This window comes from Dryobates pubescens, chromosome 2, assembly GCF_014839835.1.
Source record: "Dryobates pubescens isolate bDryPub1 chromosome 2, bDryPub1.pri, whole genome shotgun sequence".
Taxonomy (NCBI): domain Eukaryota; kingdom Metazoa; phylum Chordata; class Aves; order Piciformes; family Picidae; genus Dryobates; species Dryobates pubescens.
Genome location: NC_071613.1, coordinates 51554178 through 51578355, shown reverse-complemented (window position 1 = coordinate 51578355; position 24178 = coordinate 51554178). Strand labels below are relative to the sequence as shown.

The window sequence follows — 24178 nt, the reverse complement described above, 5'->3', positions numbered from 1 at the left end:
TGGAACCAAACTAGCAATGGGTAGATTGAGATTGGATGTTAGGAAGAAGTTGTTCCCCACGAGGGTGGTGAGAGCCTGGCACAGGTTGCCCAGGGAGGTGGTGGCAGCCTCCTGCCTGGAGGTGTTTGCAGCCAGGCTGGATGTGGCTGTGAGCAACCTGCTGTAGTGTGAGGTGTCCCTGGCCATGGCAGTGGGGTTGGAACTGGCTGAGCCTTGAGGTCCCTTCCAGCCCTAAGAGCTCTATGATTCTATGATTCTGATCCTGACCATGGGCTTCAGGGAGATCTGCTGTGGTTTCATGCTGTCAGTGGTGGAGCAGAAATGTCTGTCAGCTCAAGGGTGGTGGTGTTTAATTAAGGGTTCTGCATTGAGAGGGACAAATTGGGCAAACCCAAGCCTTCATTTGACTTTGGGCCATCTCCTCTTGTCCTGTCACTCATTCCTTGGGAGAAGAGACCCAACCCCCACCTCACTCCTGCCTCCTTGCAGGGAGCTGTAGAGAGCACTGAGGTCTCCCCTCAGCCTCCTCTTCCCCAGGCTGAACACCCCCAGCTCCCTCAGCTGCTCCTCACCAGCCCTGTTCTCCAGACCCTTCCCCAGCCTGGTTGCCCTTCTCTGGACCTGCTCCAGCCTCTCCATGTCCTGTTTTGGAGTGAAGGGCCCAAGCTAGAGCAAGACACCTTCCTAAGGTGGTGCTTGGGGGATGTTTATGCTGTGAGGCCAGAGGAGCAGATGACCAGGAGCTGCTCATGTTGCTCTTCAAGCCTCTGCACTTCCATTGCCGTCTTGTGCAGACTGAACACCCCCAGCTCCCTCAGCTGCTCCTCACCAGCCCTGTTCTCCAGACCCTTCCCCAGCCTGGTTGCCCTTCTCTGGACCTGCTCCAGCCTCTCCATGTCCTGTTTTGGAGTGAAGGGCCCAAGCTAGAGCAAGACACCTTCCTAAGGTGGTGCTTTGGGGATGTTTATGCTGTGAGGCCAGAGGAACAGTTGGCCAGGAGCTGCTCATGTTGCTCTTCAAGCCTCTGCACTTCCATTGCCATCTTGTGCAGACTAAACCCCCCCAGCTCCCTCAGCTGCTCCTCACCAGCCCTGCTCTCCAGACCCTTCCCCAGCTTTGTTGCCCTTCTCTGGACCTGCTCCAGCCTCTGCACTTCCATTGCCACCCAGAGCTGTGCCCCTGGTGTCGCCCTCCCACTTACGGTTGGATTTCCCCGTGGGGCGGTGACCCTGGGAGATGACTCCGGAGGTCGCTGCCAAGGTGGCTGCCAGCCCCTCCTGCTCTCTGCTTTAGTCCCTGTCTTGTGCCTGTCTTGGTTTCAGATCTGGCAGTGTGGTGGCTCCCTGGAGATCGTCACCTGCTCCCACGTGGGGCACGTGTTCCGCAAGGCGACGCCGTACACCTTCCCGGGGGGCACGGGCCACGTCATCAACAAGAACAACAGGAGGCTGGCAGAGGTCTGGATGGATGAGTTTAAGGACTTCTTCTATATAATATCCCCAGGTGAGACAGTGTTCTGTGAGCCTCTGGTGCCTCAAAGTGTCTTGAAGACAGGAAAGGGGAGTGTAAGGCACAGGCAGGTGAGTGGAGATGTCTGCAGCTAGCTGCTGAGTGTTGAGGCGAAGGTTGGAACTAGGGGAGGCTCCTCAGGTGGAACCTCCTGGCCACACCATGGCTCCTGTCGCCAGTTCTGGGCCCCTCAGTTCAGGAAAGAGGTTGAGTTGCTGGATAGTGTCCAGGGAAGGGCAGCAAAGCTGGGGAGGGGTTTGGAGCACAGCCCTGTGAGGAGAGGCTGAGGGAGCTGGGGTTGCTTAGCCTGCAGAAGAGGAGGCTCAGGGGAGACCTCATTGCTCTCTACAGCTCCCTGAAGGGAGGTTGTAGCCAGGTGGGGGTTGGTCTCTTCTCCCAGGCACCCAGCACCAGAACAAGAGGACACAGTCTCAAGCTGTGCCAGGGGTGGTTTAAGCTGGAGGTTAGGAAGAAATTCTTCCCAGCAAGAGAGATTGGCCATGGGAATGTGCTGCCCGGGGAGGTGGTGGAGTCCCCATCCCTGGAGGTGTTTAGGAAGAGACTGGATGGGCTGCTTGGTGCCATGGTTTAGTTGATGAGATGGTGTTGGGTGACAGGTTGGACTTGTTGGTCTCAAAGGTCTTTTCCAACCTGGTTAATTCTAATTCTAAAGTTCTAATTCCACTTTGTGCCCAGTGCCCCTTGTCCTGTCCCTGGGTACCACTGACAAGAGTCTGGCCCCAGCCTCTTGCCCCCCACAGCTCCTTCACCTCTTGCTGAGCATTGCTCAGATCCCCTCTGGGGCTGCTCTTCTCCAGGCTCCACAGCCCCAGGGCTCTCATCCTTTCCTGAGGTGTCCCTGGCCATGGCAGGGAGGTTGGAACTGGCTGATCCTTGAGGCCCCTTCCAGCCCTAACAATGCTGTGATTCTCAGTGCTCCCTGTGGTGGCTGCCTTTCCAGTTGCCTTGGTTTCAGCAGCAGCAGCAGCAGTGGGGGAGGAGTTTTGTTTGTCAGCAGCATTTTTTTCACTTGGATTTCCAGTACTGGGTTTTCCAGCCTGTGTTTCATCAGCTGGTTTCCAAGGTGAGGTGACATCTCTTCTGCCTCTAGAAAAAGACCAAGGCTTGCTCCAGGCTGTTTGCATTTCCTCTCCTAAGCACAGAGAGCAAAGCAGGGCTGTTGGTAATGAGCCACTGCTCAGCAGCCTGATCCTAACAGAGATTCCTTCAGGCAGGGAAAGCACCAAGGCACCAAGTTGGGAGCAGGAGTTGATCTGTTAGAGGGTAGGAGAGCTCTGCAGAGGGACCTTGCCAGGCTGGACAGATGGGCAGAGGCCAACAGGATGGCATTCAACAAGTCCAAGTGCCAGGTGCTGCACTTTGGCCACAACAACCCCATGCAGAGCTACAGGCTGGGGGCAGAGTGGCTGGAGAGCAGCCAGGCAGAGAGGGACCTGGGGGTAGTGGTGGATAGTAGGCTGAACATGAGCCTGCAGTGTGCCCAGGTGGCCAAGAAGGCCATCCAGCCTAAACCTCACCTGGCACAGCTTGAAACTGTGTCCTCTTGTTCTGGTGCTGCTTGCCTGGCAGAAGAGACCAACCCCCTCCTGGCTACAACCTCCCTTCAGGGAGTTGTAGAGAGCCAGAAGGTGTCCCCTGAGCCTCCTCTTCTGCAGGCTAAGCAACCCCAGCTCCCTCAGCCTCTCCTCACAGGGCTGTGCTCCAAGCCCCTCACATCTGCTCACTGACTGAGAGTTGGCCACCATGACAGTGTCATCTGTAGAGATAATGGACTGCAGGGTTGAGTTTATGACCACTTAGTGCTCCTCTAAGCCTCCTTAGCTCTTAAGCATCCTTTCCTGCTCAGCTGCCAGCCCCTCCCTGCCCTCTTCAATTGAGGCTAAAAGGTGAAGTTCCATCATTTCCCCAGCACTTTATGTGAAGCCTGGCTGAGAGTTGAACCCATTGCTGGCTTCAAGTTAGGATTCCAAGAGAAGAGCCTGGCTTGTACTGGAGATTCACCCAGCAGCTGATGTGCAAGGGCCTCCTTTCAAGTGTACTTATTTAATTAGGTTGCTAATGACTCCATCAATTTAGGAAGGAAGAGCTCTTGAGAAACATTTTCTGCTCTTCCCCTCCTCCAGTCACAGCATCTCAGTGCTGGAGGACTGCTGCAAGCACACCACAGCCAGGAGAAATTCCTTGATCCCATGGAGCCTGCAGGGAGATCATGGAATGGGTTGGGTTGGAAGGGGACCTTTCAAGGTCATCTCGTAGCAAGATGGAAAGATTTGGGTTGGAAAGGGCCTTTCAAGGTCATCTCATAGAAGTATGGAATGGTTTGGGTTGGAAAGGACCTTTCAAGGTCATCTCATGGAATGGTTTGGGTTGGAAAGGACCTTTCAAGGTCATCTCATGGAATGGTTTGGGTTGGAAAGGACCTTTCAAGGTCATCTCATGGAATGGTTTGGGTTGGAAAGGACCTTTCATGGTCATCTCATGGAATGGTTTGGGTTGGAAAGGACCTTTCAAGGTCATCTCATGGAATGGTTTGGGTTTGAAAGGACCTTTCATGGTCATCTCATGGAATGGTTTGGGTTGGAAAGGACCTTTCAAGGTCATCTCATGGAATGGTTTGGGTTGGAAAGGACCTTTCATGGTCATCTCATGGAATGGTTTGGGTTGGAAAGGACCTTTCAAGGTCATCTCATGGAATGGTTTGGGTTGGAAAGGACCTTTCAAGGTCATCTCATGGAATGGTTTGGGTTGGAAAGGACCTTTCATGGTCATCTCATGGAATGGTTTGGGTTGGAAAGGACCTTTCAAGGTCATCTCATGGAATGGTTTGGGTTGGAAAGGACCTTTCAAGGTCATCTCATGGAATGGTTTGGGTTGGAAAGGACCTTTCATGGTCATCTCATGGAATGGTTTGGGTTGGAAAGGACCTTTCATGGTCATCTCATGGAATGGTTTGGGTTGGAAAGGACCTTTCAAGTTCATCTCATAGCAAGATGGAAACGTTTGGGTTGGAAAGGGCCTTTCAAGGTCATCTCATAGCAAGATGGAAAGGTTTGGGTTGGAAAGGGCCTTTCAAGGTCATCTCATAGCAACATGGAATGGTTTGAGTTGGAAGGGACCTTTCAAGGTCATCTCATAGGATGGTTTAGATTGCAAGGGTCCTTTGAGGGTCATTTCATGGAATGGTTTGGGTTGGAAAGGGCCTTTCAAGGTCATCTCATAGGATGGTTTAGATTGCAAGGGACCCTTGGAGGTCATCTCATGGAAAGGTTTGGCTTGGAAAGACCTTTCAAGGTCATCTCACAGAATTATGGAATGGCTTGGGTTGGAAAGGATCTATCAAAGTCATCTCATAGAATGGTTTAGATTCCAAGGGTCCTTTGAGGGTCATCTCATGGAAAGGTTTGGGTTGGAAAGGACCTTTCAAGGTCATCTCATAGCAAGATGGAAAGACTTGGGTTGGAAAGGGCCTTTCATGGTCATCTCATAGCAACATGGAAAGACTTGGGTTGGAAAGGGCCTTTCAAGGTCATCTCATGAAATGGTTTGGGTTGGAAAGGACCTTTGAAGGCCATCTCATGAAATGGTTTGGGTTGGAAAGGACCTTTCAAGGTCATCTCCGAGAATCATGGAATGGTTTGAGGTGGAAAGGACTTTTCAAGGTCATCTCATAGAATGGTTGAGATTGCAAGGGACCCTTGGAGGTCATCTCATGGAAAGGTTTGGCTTGGAAAGACCTTTCAAGGTCATCTCATAGAATTATAGAATGGTTTGGGTTAGAAAGGGCCTTTCAAGGTCATCTCATAGGATGGTTTAGATTCCAAGGGTCCTTTCAGGGTCATCTCATGGAAAGGTTTGGGTTAGAAAGGGCCTTTCAAGGTCATCTCATAGGATGGTTTAGATTACAAGGGTCCTTTGAGGGTCATCTCATGGAATGGTTTGGGTTGGAAAGGGCCTTTCAAGGTCATCTCCTAGAATCATGGAATGGTTTGGGTTGGAAAGGACTTTGCAAGGTCATCTCATGGAAACATGGAAAGGTTTGGGTTGGAAAGGGCCTTTCAAGGTCATCTCATAGGATGGTTTAGATTGCAAGGGACCTTTGAAGGTCATCTCATGGAATGGTTTAGGTTAGAAAGGGCCTTTCAAGGTCATCTCCTAGAATCATGGAATGCACTGGGTAGGAAGGGACATTTAAAGCTCATCAACAGAAGAGACCAACCCCCACCTGGCTCCAGCCTCCTCTCAGGGAGCTGTAGAGAGCAATGAGGTCTCCCCTCAGCCTCCTCTTCTCCAGGCTGCACACCCCCAGCTCCCTCAGCTGCTCCTCACCAGCCCTGCTCTCCAGACCCTTCCCCAGCTTAGTTGCCCTTCTCTGGACACCTTCTAGCCCCTCAATGTCCTTCCTGGAGTGAGGGGCCCCAAAGCTGTCCCCAGGACTCAAGGTGTGGCCTCAGCATTTCTTGTTTTGCAAGCCAAAGACCATTTCCCTGCCCTTTGCTCCTCGAGGTGCCAGCAGCCAGATGAGTCAGGCATTCTTTTGATGCTTCCTTGCAGTCCCAGCAAGTTGGTTAGCAAGCAGTGACCATTCAGTGGGTTTGGATTCAGAACAGCTTGGGTTTCACTTGAGCAGAAGGGAAGGTAAAAGCTTCCTGGAGGCCATCCAAATGCAGGTTTCCTGGAGATCCATCCAGCTGAAGGCTTTGCTGGAGGACAGGGCAGAGGTGGATGTGCTGGCACCACTATGAGTGAGCTGCTGACATCAGCCAGCCCAGGTCAGGCAGGATGAGGAGAAGACAGCCCAGAGGAGCTTTGGGAAGGGAGAAGCTGCCAGAGCTGTCTCAGAGAGGACTGTCAACATGCCTGGGGAGCTGTGGAGAGAAAGGGATGAGAGGGCTTGAGCTGAAGGGAGGACTGAGCATAGAACCAGAGAATGATAGGCTGGTTTGGGTGGGACCTTTGAAGGTCATCCAGTCCACCCCCCCTGCACTCAGCAGGGACATCCTCCATTAGAGCAGGTTGCTCAGAGCCCCAGACAACCTGAGCTGGGATAGGCATGGGGCATCTCCCACCTCTCTGGGCAACCTGGGCCAGGCTCTCACCACCCCCAGGGTCAAACATTTCTTCTCTCCAGTCTGAATCTCCCTCTTTCAGTTTAAACCATCCCACCTTGTCCTGTCACAGAATCAGAGAACTGCTGAGGTTGCAAGAGACCTTTGAGATCATCAGATCCAAACTGTCACAGCAGGCCCTGCTCAAAGTCTGTCCCCAGCTTTCTGCTCAGCCCCTGAGGCACTGCAAGGCCACCAGAAGGTCTCCCTGGAGCCTTCTCTTCTCCTAGCTGACCAACCCCAACTCTCTCAGCCTGGCCTCACAGCAGAGGGCTTCCAGCCCTGCCAGCATTGCTGTGGCCTCCTCTGGCCCTGCTCCATCAGGTCCCTGTCTGTGCTGAGGGCTCCAGAGCTGGCCCCAGCCCTGCAGGTGGGGTCTCAGCAGAGCACAGCAGAGGGGCAGAATCCCCTCCCTGCCCCTGCTGCCCACACTGCTGGGGATCAGCCCAGGGCACAACTGGCTTCTGTGCCTTGGAAACTTGTGCCACCACTGTGCTGAGGGGACACAGTGACCATGGTCTCTACATCTCTTGTGGGATCCCAAGACCTGGAAAGCCTTTAGAGGACACAGTCTCAAGCTGCACCAGGGGAAGTTTAGGCTGGAGGTGAGGAGAAAGTTCTTCCCAGAGAGAGTTGTTTGCCACTAGAATGTGCTGCCCAGGGAGGTGGTGGAGTCACCATCCCTGGAGGTGTTCAAGAGGGGATTGGAAGTGTCACTTGGTGCCATGGTTCAGTCATGAGGTCTGTGGTGACAGGTTGGACTGGATGATCTTTGAGGCCTCTTCCAACCTTGGTGATTCTGTGACTCTGTTATAAACCTACCCCAATGAGGTGAGCATGCCACAGGCACCAAAGACTCCCCATCTCTACCTCTAAGTTGCATTAGAATGTGACACTGGACTGAAGAGGCTGCCCAGGGAGGTGGTGGAGTCACCATCCCTGGAGGGCTTCAAGAGAGGTGTGGGCATGGCTCTTGGGCACATGGCTCAGTGGCCACGGGGCTGTTGGGTTGATGGTTGGACTTGGTGATCTTAGAGCTCTTTTCCAATCCAAATGATTCTGTGATGCTATGACAGCATCTCCCTTCAGGGCACCCTTGCCACCAGTGCCCTGCCTCCAGTGGCCAGCAGCTGGGCACTGAGGAGAAGGGACTGGTGAAAACTGGGGGGGCTGGATGTGACCCATGGGACAGTTGCTCCTCCAGGGCTCTCTCCCACCCCATGCTCTGATCCTCTGTCTCTTCTCTTGACAATTCCAGGTGTGGTGAAGGTGGACTATGGTGATGTGTCTGTCAGAAAGGCACTGAGAGAGAACCTGAAGTGCAAACCCTTCTCCTGGTACTTGGAAAACATCTACCCAGACTCCCAGATCCCGCGGCGCTACTACTCCCTCGGTGAGGTAGGAGCCTTGGCCTGGACTCAAGGGACCTCTGGAGAGGATGGAGTCCAAGCCTCCTGCCAAAGCAAAGGGGCTTCAGTTTTGCATTCAGGAAGGGAATTTTCCATCAAACCATCCTCTGCCACCATAAAATGTCCCAGGTTGAAGGCAGATCCTCCCATGCCTCCCACCAGGGCAGAAGAATGAGACTCAGACAAATGGACTGCAGAAGAGATGGAAAGCTTAAAGGGAAAAGCAGTGAATGGCTTACAGAAGCTACAAAGCACAGTGACAAAAAGGATCCCAAAGCACACAGAGTCCCTCACAGCACACCCAGAAGCATCCCAGCACTCCCCTGCTCCCTGCCTGAGGGTACACCCAAACCCCCCAGGGCTCTTTCTTCCCTCCCTCCACTGTTAGGCTAATCTCAGCTGGCCAGATCTGAGATTGCCATTCCCCCTTCTCCTCCTGGCATTAGGCTTAGCCAGACCCAAGAGGCCTTGAGATAACTCCCCTTCCATTAACAGATAAGGAGCATCTCCCATGGGAGCAGTGAGGGAAGAAGGAGGAAGTGTGAGACCTTGCAGATGGATTTATAGGGAGCAGGCCATGATGGGGATGAAACACACAGCTCCCTGTGTCCACCCACTGGGCTGGACCACCAGAGCTGTATCTTGTGTGGCAGCAGCAGCAGGAGGCCCCCAGCCTAAACTGCCACAGCTTGGAAGTGTTCAGAGCCAGGCTGGATGAGGCCTTGAGCAAGCTGGGCTAGTGGGAGGGCTGATGGCAGGGGATTGGAACTGGAGGATCTTTAAGGTCCCTTCCAACCCAAACCATTCTCTGACTGTATGATCTTCAACCCTGACCTTACTGACATGTCAACACTTCCATCTCCTAAGTCAAAATGAGGAAGGTAGTGAAGATTGGGATGGACCTTAGCTCTGAAAGAGACAGGGGACTGGTCTCTAAGGGCCTGCATCTTCTCCTCTTTAGCAGATGTGGCATTAGCCAAAGCCACCCTCATCAAGCAGAGATATGGTCAAAAGGACTTCTTGGATGGCAGGGGGGTTGGAACTGGATGACCTTCAAGGTTCCTTCCAACCCAAACCATTCTGTGAAGCTGTGGCTTGTCAAAGCTCTTCAATGGTCTGAAGAGCCATGGAACCATAGAGTGAGTGGTGCCACATCCAGCTGGTGGCCAGTCAGTAGTGGTGTGCCCCAGGGACCAGTGCTGGGCCCCGTGCTCTGTAACGTCTTTATTGATGATCTGGATGAGTGCTACAGGCTGGGGTCAGAGTGGCTGAGAGCAGCAAGGCAGAGAGGGACCTGGGGGTGCTGGTCAATGGTAGGCTGAACATGAGCCTGCAGTGTGCCCAGGCAGCCAAGAGGGCCAATGGCATCCTGGCCTGCATCAGGAACAGTGTGGCCAGCAGGAGCAGGGAGGTCATTCTGCCCCTGTACACTGCACTGCTTAGGCCACACCTTGAGTCCTGTGTCCAGTTCTGGGCCCCTCAGTTCAGGAAAGATGTTGAGGTGCTGGAAGGTGTCCAGAGAAGGGCAACAAAGCTGGGGAGGGGTCTGGAGCACAGCCCTGTGAGGAGAGGCTGAGGGAGCTGGGGTTGCTTAGCCTGGAGAAGAGGAGGCTCAGGGGAGACCTTCTTGCTCTCTACAACTCCCTGAAGGGAGGTTGTAGCCAGGAGGGGGTTGGTCTCTTCTGCCAGGCAGCCAGCACCAGAACAAGAGGACACAGTCTCAGGCTGCACCAGGGGAGGTTTAGGTTGGATGTTAGGAAGAAGTTCTCTACAGGGAGAGTGATTGCCCATTGGAATGGGCTGCCTGGGGAGGTGGTGGAGTCACCATCACTGGAGGTGTTCAGGAGGAGACTTGATGGGGTGCTTGGTGCCATGGGTTAGTTGTTTAAGTGGTGTTGGATTGGTTGATGGGTTGGACATGATGATCTTGAAGGTCTCTTCCAACCTGGTCTATTCTATGTATATTCTCTATATGTATTGTAATGGTAGGAGCTGGAAGGGACCTCTGGAGAGGATGGAGTCCAAGCCTCCTGCCAAAGCAAAGGGGCTTCAGTTTTGCATCCAGGAAGGGAATTTTCCATCAAAGCTTGCAGTTCCAGGGAAGAAACAGAAACCACAGAGAGCCTTCCAGTTCAGGCATCAGCCAGTGAGAGATGATTTTACAGCAAGGAAAGAGCTCTTCCACCAAGTGTCAGCTGAGAAGGTTCTGTGTGGTGTTGTCAGGCTGGGAAATAAAAGTGGGAGAAAGTAATCAAAGAGTGATTAAACCACCTCATTTTCCCCCCCCAGTTTCCATGGAAACAGCAGCTCAGGCAGGAGCTGGGGATTCAAACTCCTACCTGCCTGCTGCAGCTGCTGACTGCCAGCTGAGCAGCAGAGTGGGTTTGTAGACCTGAAGCTCAAGTACCAGCAGGAATGGACAGCATCCTCCTGGAGAAGTGAGAGGAAATGGCCTGAAAATGCCCCAGGGGAGGTTTAGGTTGGAGATGAGGAACAATTTGTTTGCTGCAGGAGTGGTCAGGCACTGGGACAGGCTGCCCAGGGAGGTGGTGGAGTCACCACACCTGGAGGTGTTCAAGAAACCTGTAGCCAGGGCACTGTGGGCCATGGTTTGATGGCCATGGTGGTGCTGGGTTGATGGTTGGGCTCCCTGATCTTAGAGGTCTCTTCCAAGTGAAACAATTCTATGATTCTATGAATTTTTAAACCATCTCAGTCCTTTTCCTCTCCTTCAGCAGACACTTAGGCTCAGAAGGGAAAACCTCTGACTTGAGGGTGCACCTGAGATCACTGGCTCACCCATGGTCTGTTGGCCAGGCAGCAGGTGATCCTGCCCTCAGGCAGCAGCAGGGAAGATTCAGGTTGGCTGTTAAAAGAAACTACCCTGAAAGGCTTCTCAAAGAGTGGAACAGGCTGCCCAAGGAGCTGGTTGAATCCCCAGCCCTGGCAGAGGGGGATGTGATGCTGAGGGGCAACCAGCCCTAGTTTGGTAATCACTGAATGGTTTGGGTTGGAAAAGCCTTCTAAGGTCATCCAGTCCAACCATCAACCCAACACCACCCTGGCCATTAAACCATGGCCCCAAGTGCCATGGCCACAGGTTTCTTGAACCCCTCCAGGGATGGGGACTCCACCACCTCCCCTGGGCAGCCTGTTCCAGTGCCTTGCTCCAGCCCAGGCTGCTCAAAGCCTCACCCAGCCTGGTCATAAACACTTCCAGGGATGAGCTATCCACAGTTGCTCTGGGCAACCTGTTCCTGTGCCTCCCCACCCTCATGGAGAAGAACTTCTTCCTGATGTGTGATCTAAATCTACCCTGCTGCAGGTGTTCTCAGCTCCCCTCTCAGGCTAAACAGCCTCTCATTTCCTCTCTTTCTGCCTTCAGATCAGGAACGTGGAGACCAACCAGTGCCTGGACAACATGGGCCGCAAGGAGAACGAGAAAGTGGGCATCTTCAACTGCCATGGCATGGGAGGCAACCAGGTGAGCTCAGACACACAAGCTCCTACAGAATCAACCAGCTTGGAAAAGACCTCAGAGATCATCAAGTCCAACCTGTCACCCAACACCTCAGGACTGACTAAACCATGGCACCAAGTGCCACATCCAATCCTCTCTTGAACACCTCCAGGGATGGGGACTCCACCACCTCCCTGGGCAGCACATTCCCATGGCCAATCTCTCTTGCTGGGAAGAACTTCTTTCTAACATCCAGCCTCAACCTCCCCTGGCACAGCTTGAGACTGTGTCCTCTTGTTCTGGTGCTGCTTGCCTGGCAGAAGAGACCAACCCCCAACTGGCTACAACCTCCCTTCAGGGAGTTGGAGAGAGCAAGAAGGTCTCCCCTGAGCCTCCTCTTCTCCAGGCTAAGCAGCCCCAGCTCCCTCAGCCTCTCCTCACAGGGCTGTGCTCCAGACCCCTCCCCAGCTTTGTTGCCCTTCTCTGGACACCTTCCAGCACCTCCACCTCTTTCCTAACCTGAGGAGCCCAGAACTGGACACAGGACTCAAGGTGTGGCCTAACCAGTGCTGAGCACAGGGCACAATGATTTCCCTGCTCCTGCTGGGTTCCATGTCCTGTTCCTGATGCAAACCAGGATGCCATTGGCCTTCTTGGCCACCTGGGCACACTGCAGGCTCATGTTCAGCTGCTATCTACCAGCACCCCCAGGTCCCTCTCTGCCTGGCTGCTCTCAGCCACTCTGACCCCAGCCTGTAGCTCTGCCCAGGGTTGTTGTGGCCAAAGTGCAGCACTCAGCACTTCTATCTTGGAGGTCTCTTCCAACCTGGTTGGCTCTGTGTGGATTCTGTGCTGTGTGTGTGGTGTGGAGAAGGCTCTTTAGAGTAGCTGTGAAATGCAGGCTGGTTCCTCACCCTCTCAGGATAATTATGTCTCTAATTGAAGCCGGGTGGCAGCAGAACGCCAGCCTGATGCTTCCACACTGCCTTAATTAGCCTTCATTTGTCTTGCTGAACAGGACATGTTTTTCAACCCCAGCTTGACAAACTGCCTGCTGGAAGGAGGTGTTGGAAGGAGGTTGATTTGGGGGTTAGGTTTATTCCCAGCAGGACTTGCAGGTGTTCAGACCCATGAGAAGGTCGCCAATAGCTGGTGAACCTTCAGACCTCTCTTCAGTGCAGCACAGGGACTGTGCTTTTGTGGGGCTTTTGAGGACACCTCACAGAATGCATCAGGTTGGGAAGGACCCTCAAAGGGCATAGAATAGAATCATAGAATCAATAAGGTTGGAAAAGACCTCAGAGATCATCCAGTCCAGCCTGTCACCCAACACCTCATGGCTACTAAACCATGGCACCAAGTGCCACATCCAATCCCCTCTTGAACACCTCCAGGGATGGTGACTCCACCACCTCCCTGGCAGCACATCCCAATGGCCAATCTCTCTTGCTGGGAAGAACTTCTTCCTAACATCCAGCCTAAACCTCCCCTGGCACAGCTTGAGACTGTGTCCTCTTGTTCTGGTGCTGCTTGCCTGGGAGAAGAGACCAACCCCCACCTGGCTACAACCTCCCTTCAGGGAGCTGTAGAGAGCAAGAAGGTCTCCCCTGAGCCTCCTCTCTCCAGGCTAAGCAACCCCAGCTCCCTCAGCCTCTCCTCATCTTGGTCATCTTGTCCAACCCCCCCTGCAGTCCTCCGGTCTGTTCCTGCACCTCTGACCTCCTGTTGGGGGTTGCTGCATCCCACCCATCCCTCAAACCTGTGCTGTGCCAGGGGAGGGAACATGTAGAGAGACTGGCATGGAGATCCCAAGGAGTCCCCAGCCCTGACATGGCCAAGGACACTCAGGTGAGGTCACAGACTCCCAGAATGCATCAGGTTGGAAGGGAGCCTCAAGGGTCATCTTCTCCACCCCCCTGCAGTCAGCAGGGACAGCCCCAACTACAGCAGGTTGCTCAGGGTCCCATCAAGTTTGATGTGGAATGTCTCCAGGGATGGGGCCTCCACCACATCTCTAAGCAACCTGTTCCAGTATCTCACCACCCTCATTGTGAAGAGCTTCCTCCTCGTGTCCAACCTCTCCAGCCTGTCCAGGTCCCTCTGGATGGATCCCATCCTTCAGTCTTCTCAACCCCACCACTCAGCTTGGTGTCATCTGCAAACCTGCTGAGGGTTCCCTGCACCTCACTGCCTGTACCATGGATGAGGCTACAGAACTGGTCTTGATCCCCTGCAGCTGCTCTTCCTAACCATGACCTTCCTTCTCTTAGTACACCAGACCCTGGCCAGCAGAGAAGCTTGCATCAAGCTCAGGGCAGACCTTGCTCTCTCCAACTCCCTGAAGGGAGGTTGTAGCCAGGTAGGGGTTGGTCTCTTCTCCCAGGCAACCAGCACCAGAACAAGAGGACACAGTCTCAAGCTGTGCCAGGGGAAGTTTAGGCTGGAGGTTAGCAATAAGTTCTTCCCAGCAAGAGAGATTGGCCATTGGGATGTGCTGCCCAGGGAGGTGGTGGAGTCCCCATCCCTGGAGGTGTTTAAGGAGGGACTGGCTGAGGCACACAGTGCCATGGTCTAGTTGATCAGTTAGGGTTGGGTGATTGGTTGGACTTGATGATCTTGGAGGTCTCTTCCAGCCTGGCTGATTCTGTGGTTCTGTGAAATCCAAGTCAGTGCTTGGAGAAGACAAAAGTTGTGCTGCACTGGAGTGAAGATCATGGATATCTTGGCTCAGCAGTTCACAGGCTCACAGGATGTTAGAGGTTGGAGGGGACCTCCAGAGATCATCAAGTCCAACCCCCCTGCCAGAGCAGGAGCATAGAATCCAGCACAGGTCACACAGGAACACATCCAGATGGGGCTGGAAAGGCTCCAGAGAAGGAGACTCCACAGCCCCTCTGGGCAGCCTGTTCCAGTGCTCTGTGACCCTCCCAGTGCAGAAGTTCCTCCTCATGTTGAGGTGGAACCTCCTGTGCTGGAGTTTCTGTCCACTGCCCCTTGCCCTATCCCAGGGTGCAAGTGAGCAGAGCCTGTCCCCTCCCTCCTGACGCTCAGCCCTCAGGTATTGATAACCACTGATCAAATCCCCTCTCAGCCTTCTCCTCTCCAGACTGAACAGGCTCTCAGCCTCTCCTCCCCATTAAGGCTTGTGCTTGGGTGCTGCTGACTGCCACCCTGTTGTGCTTGCAGGTGTTCTCCTACACCGCTGACAAGGAGATCCGCACCGATGACCTCTGCCTGGACGTCTCGCGGCTCAACGGCCCGGTGGTCATGCTGAAGTGCCACCACATGAGGGGCAACCAGCTCTGGGAGTATGATGCTGAGGTACCACACAACCAGAGAATGGGCAGGGACCTCAAGGCTCAGCCAGTTCCAACCCCCCTGCCATGGCCAGGGACACCTCACACTACAGCAGGTTGCTCACAGCCACATCCAGCCTGGCTGCAAACACCTCCAGCAAGGAGGTCTCCCCTCAGGCTCCCTTTCCCCAGCAACCCCAGTGCCCTCAGCCTCTCCTCACCTATCTCCAAAGAGAACTGAGGGGAAAGAAGGAGAAACAGCCCTGCAGGCTTTCAGTTGTGTGACCCAGGCCTCTGGGGCCTTGGAGCAGAGGTAGGATGAGGTTACCCCAGACACAAGAGCTCCAGTTCCCATGAAGGAAGGAGCTGCCAAAAGTCCTGCAGTGATTCTGTAGAGCTGAGCTGGATCCTTGAGTCCAACCTCCAACCCAGCACCACCATGGCCATTACACCATGGCCCAAAGTGCCATAGCCACAGGTTTCTTGAACACCTCCAGGGCTGGGGACTCCACCACCTCCCTGGGCAGCCTGTGCCAGAGCTTGAATCATAGAATCCTTTTGGTGGGAAAAGACCTTTAAGACCAGGAGTCCAAGCACTCTCTAAAGCCATTCTCTCCCAGTTGTGCCTCCTGAAACCTCACAAATCACAGCACTGTCAGGGGTGGAAGGGACCTCAAGGCTCAGCCAGTTCCAACCCCCCTGCCATGGCCAGGGACACCTCACACTGCAGCAGGTTGCTCACAGCCACATCCAGCCTGGCTGCAAACACCTCCAGGCATGAGGCTTCCACCACCTCCCTGGGCAACCTGTGCCAGGCTCTCACCACCCTCATGGGGAACAACTTCTTCCTCACATCCAATCTCAATCTACCCATTTCTAGTTTGGTTCCATTCCCCCCAGTCCTATCACTCCCTGACACCCTCAAAAGTCCCTCCCCAGCTTTCTTGGAGCCCCCTTCAGATCCTGGAAGGCCACAATGAGGTCTCCTGGGAGCCTTCTCTTCTCCAGGCTGAACAGCCCCAACTCCCTCAGTCTGTCCCCATCATAGGAGAGGTGCTCCCAAGATATCCACCACAGCACTCAGGCAGCTGCCACCTTAGGGCCTGGAGCTTAGCTGTGATGCACTCTGGGGATGGGGACCTCACTGAGGTGAGGTGCTGAGGGTGTCCTGCAGTGCTACAGTCTCGGCTCTGCTGAGGAACAGCTGAGGGACCTGAGGTTGTTCATGAAGAAGAGGAGGCTCAGGGGAGACATGAGCAATCACAAGTAAAATATCTCAGAAGACTCCAAAAAGGCCATGGAGAGGCTGGAGCAGGTCCAGAGAAGGGCAACCAAGCTGGGGAAGGGTCTGGAGAGCAGGGCTGGTGAGGAGCAGCTGGGGGGCTGGGGGTGTTCAGCCTGGAGAAGAGGAGGCTCAGAGGAAGCCTTCTAGCACTCTACAACTCCCTGAAAAGAGGTTGGAGCCAGGTGGGGGTTGGCCTCTTCTCCCAAGGAACAAGTGACAGGAAAAGAGGAAATGGCCTCAAGCTGCACCAAGGGGGGTTTAGGTTGGACATTAGAAGAAACTTCTTCCCTGAAAGGGTTCTCAAAGCCTGGAGCACCCCTTTGGAGGTGGTTGAATCCCCATCCCTTGAGGGGTGTAAGAGCCACAGCAATGTGCTGCTGATGGACCAGACTTGGTAGTGATAGAGGGGCTGGACTCAATGATCTTAAAGGTCTTTTGCAACCAAAACAATCCTCTTCCTTTGCTGCCAGAGTGGTCAGGCACTGGAACAGGCTGCCCAGGGAGGGGCTGGAGTCACCATCCCTGGAGGGGTTCAGGAGAGGTTTGGACATGGCCCTTGGGGACATGGTTTAGTGGTCATGGTGGTGTTGGGTTGATGGTTGGACTCCATGATCCTAGAGGTCTTTTCCAAGCCAAACAATGCTCTGATTCTTCCCAGAGAGAGTTGTTAGCCATTGGAATGTGCTGCCCAGGGAGATGGTGGAGTCACCATCCCTGGAGGGGTTCAAGAGGGGATTGGATGTGGCACTTGGTGCCATGGTTTAGTAGCCATGAGGTGCTGGGTGACAGGTTGTACTTGATGATCTTTCAGGTCTTTTCCAACCTTTATGATTCTATGACTCTAAAGGTAGGAAAATATGAATCTCTTTGCAGCATCTCCTAGCAGGAGCTGCTTTGACCTTCCTGCACAGAGAGCTGAATTCCTGGAATCACAGAATGGTTTGGAAGGGACTCTAAAGATCATCCAGTTCCACCTCCCCTGCCCTGGGCAGGGACACCTTCCACTAGCCCAGGCTGCTCAAGAGCTCATCCAGCCTGGCCTTGAACACCTGCAGGGAGGGGACATCCACAGCCTCCCTGGGCAGAACCTGCCCCAGTGCCTCACCTCCCTCACTGGAAAGAACTTCTCCTTCATCTCCCCTCTAAATCTGCCCAATCTCTTCTCCTTTAACGCTGGAAGCGCTCTGGGGTTCAGTCTGAAATGCAGCTGGAGGCAGTGGGGAGTGGAAGGCGTCAGGGCCCGCGGTGCAATAACCACAGGCGGCCGCTAGGTGGCGCTCGACAAAAAGAAATCAACGGCGTCGGCTGGGAGGCATCTCCCAGCCCCCGGCTGCGGCTGCCTGCCCTGCCTGCCCTGCCTGCCCTGCCTGCCCTGCCTGCCCGACACAGCACCAACCAGGCTGCATCTGCTCCGCGGAGGTTGTGTTTCATGGTGGTAAACGCAGAGGGGGCAAAAAAAGCCCAAGCTGGCTTGGAAATCTCAGCCACACTCCTCTCCAGAAAGCATCCCTGAGAAAGGGACGTGGTGGCAAGTGGATCCCCATCCTCCAGACACAATGAACCAGCTTGGAAAAGACCTCAGAGGTCCTCAAGTCCAGCCTATCACCCAACACCATCTCATCAACTCAACCATGGCACCAAGTGCCTCAGCCAGGCTCTTCCTCAACACCTGCAGTGATGGTGACAGGTTGGACTTGATGATCTTCGAGGTCTCTTCCAACCTGGGTGATACTGTGACTCCACCACCTCCCTGGGCAGCACATTCCCATGGCCAATCTCTCTTGCTGGGAAGAACTTCTTCCTAACATCCAGCCTAAACCTCCCCTGGCTCAGCTTGAGACTGTGTGCTCTTGTTCTGGTGCTGCTTGCCTGGGAGAAGAGACCAACCCCCACCTGGCTACAACCTCCCTTCAGGGAGTTGTGGACAGCAAGAAGGTCTTCCCTGAGCCTCCTCTTCTCCAGGCTAAGCAACCCCAGCTCCCTCTGTTTTCTCTTGAGCCAGCAAGCTCAGACACTGATGGAGCAACCCTGGCTCCAGCCCACCAGAGCTCCCAGACAGCACTGTGCTGATCCTGCTGCCTGCTTTCCCACCCCCATTCCAAAGCTCAGAGCTCTGATGCATCATAAATAGGTTCTTGGAGCCTTGGAGAGCTGGGGGAATTCTGACTTGGCAACTCCTTGATCCAGCTGATTTATGGAGCTGCCCTGCAAAGTAATGGGAGGCTTGAGAAGGAGCCAGGCATCATCATGTGGTCTTCAAGAAGTGGGGAAGAAAAGCATTAAAATTCAATAATGGGTTGGAAAGAAGCAAAGCAAAACAATTTCCTGCCCAGATGGGGAAACAGCCAGAAAGATAAAAAGGTCTAAACCCATTTTGCATTGGAAAGGGAAGGAGCTGAGGGTATCCCCCTTGGAAACAGCTTGTCCAGGGGTTCTGCAGGCTGAAGGTCATCACAGAATTGTCAGGGTGGGAAGGGACCTCAAGGCTCAGCCAGTTCCAACCCCCCCTGCCATGGCCAGGGACACCTCACACTACAGCAGGTTGCTCACAGCCACATCCAGCCTGGCTGCAAACACCTCCAGGCATGAGGCTTCCACCACCTCCCTGGGCAACCTGTGCCAGTCTCTCACCACCCTCATGGGGAACAACTTCTTCCTCACATCCAATCTCAATCTACCCATTTCTGGTTTTGTTCCATTCCCCCCAGTCCTATCCCTCCCTGACACCCTCAAAAGTCCCTCCCCAGCTTTCTTGGAGCCCCCTGCAGATCCTGGAAGGCCACAATGAGGCCTCCTCAGAGCCTTCTGTTCTCCAGACTGAACAGCCCCAGCTCCCTCAGTCTGTCTCCATCAGCACTGCTGTTGCTCCTGGTGTCAGCTGGTTCCTTATTTAGTGTTCCCTTAAATCCCAGCATCTCTGCATGGGGGGGGCTGGAGGATTGTTTGCATCTCTCCTTGTACCTCCAGACTTGGCCAAGGCATCAGTGGACCTCACTGCCTGCAGTTAGGCTTCTGCAGGCTGAGGGGAGCGAGCTGGATGCCACAGGGTCATGGATTCATGGAATGGGTTGGGTTGGAAGGGACCTTCCTGATCATCCAGTTCCAATCCCCCTGCCATGGGCTGGGACACCTTCCCCTAACCCAGGTTGCTCAAGGCCTCATCCAGCCTGGCCTTAAACACCCCCAGGGAAGGGTTTACTTACTGCTCTTGGTCACCAAATGCAGTGTCAGTGCCAAGCTCTTGAACTGGCATCCCTGGAGAGATGCAGGTCCTCACAAACATGAGGTTGGAGTCACTGCTTGACCCCTGTTCCCTTTTTATCCCCCTCCCATCAGTACTTTGGCAAGTGGGAGTATAGCTTTGAGGTAAGTTGGGGAGCTGCCACCCCTCTGCCAAGCCCTAGAGCAGCCAATCTCCTGCTTCTCTAGCAATGCTGTGGCCAAGCAACAGCACTTAGCTCCTGCCTGTGGATACTTCTCCCACCTGCCCAGCCTCCTCCATCCCTGGATCCCCTCCCCTGCCAGTGGTACATACAGACTGTGTGTGCTGACCAAGAATTCAGGGCTCTCAAATGATTAGATGCTGATGTTGGTGCCCATGGTGGGATGCTGGTGCCTGCAGAATCTCTGGTGAGACCCCCACCTGGAGCACTGCATCCAGCTCTGCTCCCCCAGCACAAGAAGGGCACAGATCTGTTGGAGTGGGTGCAGAGGAGGCCATGAGGATGGTCAGAGGGCTGGAGAACCTCCCCTGTGGGGACAGGCTGAGAGTTGGAGAAGAGAAGGCTCCAGGGAGACCTTAGGGCAGCCTTCCAGTACCTGAAGGGGGCTGCAGGGGAGCTGGGGAGGGAATTCTGGCAAGGGCTTGGAGTGACAGGATGAGGAGCAATGGTTTGAGCTGGGAGAGGGGAGGTTGAGACTGGAGGTTAGGAACAAACTCTTTGCAGTGAGGGTGGGGAGAGACTGGAACAGGCTGCCCAGGGAGGTGCTGGAGTCACCATCCCTGGAGGCATTTAAAAGCCATGGAGGCCTGGTGCTGAGGGCCATGGTTTAGGGGCAGTGGCTAAGCAGCAGTGGTAGGACTGGGAGCTCTAGGGCAGTGGTTGGACTTGATCTCAAAGGTCTCTTCCAGCCTCACCAGTCCTGTGGCTCCACAAGTCTCTGAATGGTTTCAGATGGAGCCCTCCCTCTGAGCAGAGCAGTGAGGTTGGGGTTTTGGTGAGGATAAAGCCTAAGTCATGAATGTCCCTGGGTTCTGTGGGTGCCAGCTGGCACAACCTGTCCCCAGCTTGACACCAGAGCATCTGCAGGCACCATTGGCCATCAGCAATCCTCTCCATCTGCTTCACCTCCATGGCTGCCTAGCCAGCCCCTCTGCTGCCTCCCCTCCTGGTCTTTAGCTTTGTCTTAGTCTTAGTCTTAGTTGTTGTCTTAGTCTTTATCTTTGTCTTAGTATCATAGTATAGTCTTAGTCTTTGTCTTAGTCTTAACTGTTGTCTTAGTCTTTGTCTTAATCGTTGTCTTAATCATTGTCTCAGTCTTTATCTTTGTCTTAGTCTTAGTCTTAATCCTTGTCTTAGACTTTATCTTTGCCTTTGTCTTTGCTTTGTCTTGGTCTTCATCTTGGTCTTGGCTTTGGTGTTTGTCTTGGTCCATGGCTGTCTAGCCAGCCCCTCTGCTGCTTCCCCCTCCTTGTCTTTATCTTTGTCTTAGTCTTTGTCTTAGTCTTAATCCTTGTCTTAGTCTTTATCTTTGACTTTGTCTTTGCTTTGTTTTTGTCTTGGTCTTGGCTTTGACCTTGGCCTTAATGTTTGTCTTGGTCCATGGCTGCCTAGCCAGCCCCTCTGCTGCTTCCCCCTCCTTGTCTTTATCTTTGTCTTAGTCTTTGTCCTAGTCTTTGTCTTAGTCTTAATCTTTGTCTTAGTGTTAATCTTTGTCTTACTCTCTATCTTTGTCTTTATCTTTGTCTTAGTCTTCATCTTTGCCTTTGTTTTTGTCTCGGTCTTCATCTTGGCCTCGGCTTTGACCTTGGCCTTGGTGTTTGTCTTGGTCCATAGCTGTCTAGCCAGCCCCTCTGCTGCTTGCCCCTCCTTGTCTTTATCTTTGTCTTAGTCTTTGTCTTAGTCTTAATCCTTGTCTTAGACTTTATCTTTGCCTTTGCTTTGTTTTGTCTTGGTCTTCATCTTGGCCTTGGCTTTGACCTTGGCCTTGGTGTTTGTCTTGGTCCATGGCTGTCTAGCCAGCCCCTCTGCTGCTTCCCCCTCCTTGTATATGTCTTAGACTTTGTCTTAGTCTTAATCTGTGTCTTAGTCATTATCTCTGCCTTTGTCTTTGCTTTGTTTTTGTCTTGGTCTTCATCTTGGCCTCGGCTTTGACCTTGGCCTTGGTGTTTGTTGTGGTCTTAGCCTTTGTCTTTGTTTTCACCACTGCCTTTGCCTTAGCCTTGGTGTTTGTCTTGGTCTTTTGGTCTTTGTCTTAGTCTTGGTCTTAGTTTAGCCTGGTTCATAGACTCCTAGAGGGGTTTGGGTTGGAAGGAACCTTAAAGCTGATCCAGTTCCAACCCAGGCCTGCCATGGGCAGGGACACCTCCCACCAGCCCAGGGGGCTCAAGGCCCACCTGGCCTTGACATTCTGCTGACTGTGAGCCTTCTTCTGTCGTGCAGACCCACACCTTCCTCCACATCATCACCCAGTCCTGCCTGACCATCAGCAGGATAGAGGATGGCACCCATGGGCCCACCGTGGAGGCCTGCAATGGCAGCCCCTTGCAGAGCTGGATGCTGAGGAACTACAGCAGGCTGGAGGTCTTTAGAAGGGTTTTTTACAGCCCCACTGACTATTTCCTGTAACAGCAGCTTGGAGGTTGGTATTGGAAGGAGGAAAGCATAGAGCAGAGCAGAGTAGAGCAGAGCAGAGCAGAGTAGAGCAGAGTAGAGTCAAGTAGAGTAGAGTAGGAATGGAATAGAATGGAATGGAATGGAATGGAATGGAATGAAGTGGAATGGAGTGGAGTGGAGTGGAGTGGAGTGGAGTGGAGTGGAGTGGAATGGAATGGAATGGAATGGAATGGAATGGAATGGAATGGAATTAACCAGGTTGGAAAAGACCTTTGAGATCACCAAGTCCAACTTATCACCCAGCACCATCTCATCAACTAAACCATGGCACCAAGGCCAATGGCATCCTGGCCTGCAGCAGGAACAGTGTGGCCAGCAGGAGCAGGGAAGTCATTGTGCCCTGTGCTCAGCACTGGTTAGGCCACACCTTGAGTCCTGTGTCCAGTTCTGGGCCCCTCAGGTTAGGAAAGATGTTGAGTTGCTGGAAGGTGTCCAGAGAAGGGCAACAAAGCTGGGGAGGGGTCTGGAGCACAGCCCTGGGAGGAGAGGCTGAGGGAGCTGGGGTTGCTTGGCCTGGAGAAGAGGAGGCTCAGGGGAGACCTTCTTGCTCTCTCCAACTCCCTGAAGGGAGGTTGTAGCAGGTGGGGGTTGGCCTCTTCTCCCAGGCAAGCAGCACCAGAACAAGAGGACACAGTCTCAAGCTGTGCCAGGGGAGGTTTAGGCTGGATGTTAGGAAGAAGTTCTACACAGAGAGAGTGATTGCCCATTGGGATGTGCTGCCCAGGGAGGTGGTGGAGTCCCCATCCCTGGAGGTGTTTAGGAAGAGCCTGGCTGAGGCCCTTGGTGCTATGGTTGAGTTGATGAGATGGTGATAGGTTGCACTTGATGATCTCAAAGGTCTCTTCCAACCTGGTTCATTCTGTTCTGTTCTAAAAGGCAGTGCTGGCTTTGCAGCCCTGGCCGTGCTGCAGCTCTCACTCTTCCTTCTCTGTTGCAGAAGCTCACCCTGAGGCATGTCAACAGCAACCAGTGCCTGGATGAGCCCTCAGAGGAGGACAAGATGGTGCCCAGCATGCGGGAGTGCGCCGAGAGCCGCTCCCAGCAGTGGCTGCTGCGCAACATGACCCTGGGCGCCTGAGCCTGCTGCAGGCCTGCTCTGCCTTGGCTGGAATCTGCTCCTCCTCCTCCTGCTCATCCCCTCCTCCTTCCTGAGGCCAGTGGTGCTGAAAGCCCTCTCCAAACCCCAGCTGTGGGAGCAAGGTCGCTGGATGGAGGTTTGCTGGGGCCGGTGGCTCTCCAACGCTCCTCTGAGCCTCTCAAGGTGTCCAAGCTCGGGGTGCTAGCAGCCCAGGTGTGCTCAGAAATGGCTCCAGAGAAGCCTCTATGAACCCTGCATCCAAGAGGTGGGGATGGAGGGCATTTGATGAGGGTCACCATGGAGAAGTGACCCAAACCAACATGCCTTATGACCCTGGGAAGCATCCTGGCAGGCGTCTCCTGAGCTGGCTGGGGTGCTGCTGGGCTCTCTGGGCAAGGTGGTGTGCAGAGCCTTGCTGGGTGTGCTCCTGGCACCTGGTGAAGCACCACACTGAGCAGCAAGGTCACCAGAGAGAGAGAGAGAGACAAAGCTTCATGGGGAAGAAGAATGGGATCCAGTGTTTGGAAAGGCAGCAGAACTGAGCAAGGACTCAGAAACTGAGGCGAACTCAAAGGAGAAAGAGAGATCCAGGAGCAGTGGTGAGGAGGAGGAGGAGGAGGAGGGTCAGAGGTGGGTGCCTCAGACCAGCATGGATGGATTGTCCTCTGCAGTGGGAAGAGGAACAGCTGCAGCTGACCCCTGGGGGGATGTGAGGGGGTTGCAGATGGAGCTTCCAAAACTGAAGGCCACCGAGAGGTGGTCTGGACTCTGACGACCCTTAGCTGCTCCCCTTGAGCATTAGCATAAGCTTACCACCTGCCCAGGGCAAGAGCTTCACCCCTGGATCACCTCCACACCTTGGCTGGCCCTCCCAAGGCCTGGTTCCAGATGTTCTTGCTTCCAGATGCTCAGTTGTATTTGTCCTAACTCTGTGGCTTCAGCCTTTTGTTGGTGTGGTCATGAAGGGACCCAGCTGGAACCACACTGAGGCCTGGGGAAGGGTCCTGTGGCTACTGGTGGCATCTCCTGTGGCTACTGGTGGCATCTCCTGTGGTGATCCCCCCCCAGCAGCACAGGCCCCCCAGAAGGCATCTGTGGTGTGCTGGGTTGGGTCAGGG

The 24178-nt window shown here is 53.9% G+C and overlaps 1 protein-coding gene across 3 annotated transcripts in view; it reads left to right on the top strand.

The window, feature by feature from the left end:
- Positions 1-23671, top strand: part of GALNT13 (polypeptide N-acetylgalactosaminyltransferase 13) — a 107388-nt gene extending 83717 nt beyond the window's left edge. The window contains exons 8-13 of one of the 3 annotated variants that reach the window (XM_054177539.1): positions 1323-1503; positions 7894-8033; positions 11430-11528; positions 14691-14825; positions 19422-19451; positions 21749-21965. In XM_054177539.1, the coding sequence (XP_054033514.1) occupies positions 1323-1503; positions 7894-8033; positions 11430-11528; positions 14691-14825; positions 19422-19451; positions 21749-21934 (771 nt within the window). In that variant the 3' untranslated portion in view covers positions 21935-21965. Of the gene's footprint in view, positions 1-1322; positions 1504-7893; positions 8034-11429; positions 11529-14690; positions 14826-19421; positions 19452-21748; positions 21966-22919 lie in introns of those variants that run through there. The other 2 variants (XM_054177531.1, XM_054177525.1) reach the window with 2 other exon arrangements.
- Positions 23672-24178: the final 507 nt, after the last annotated feature.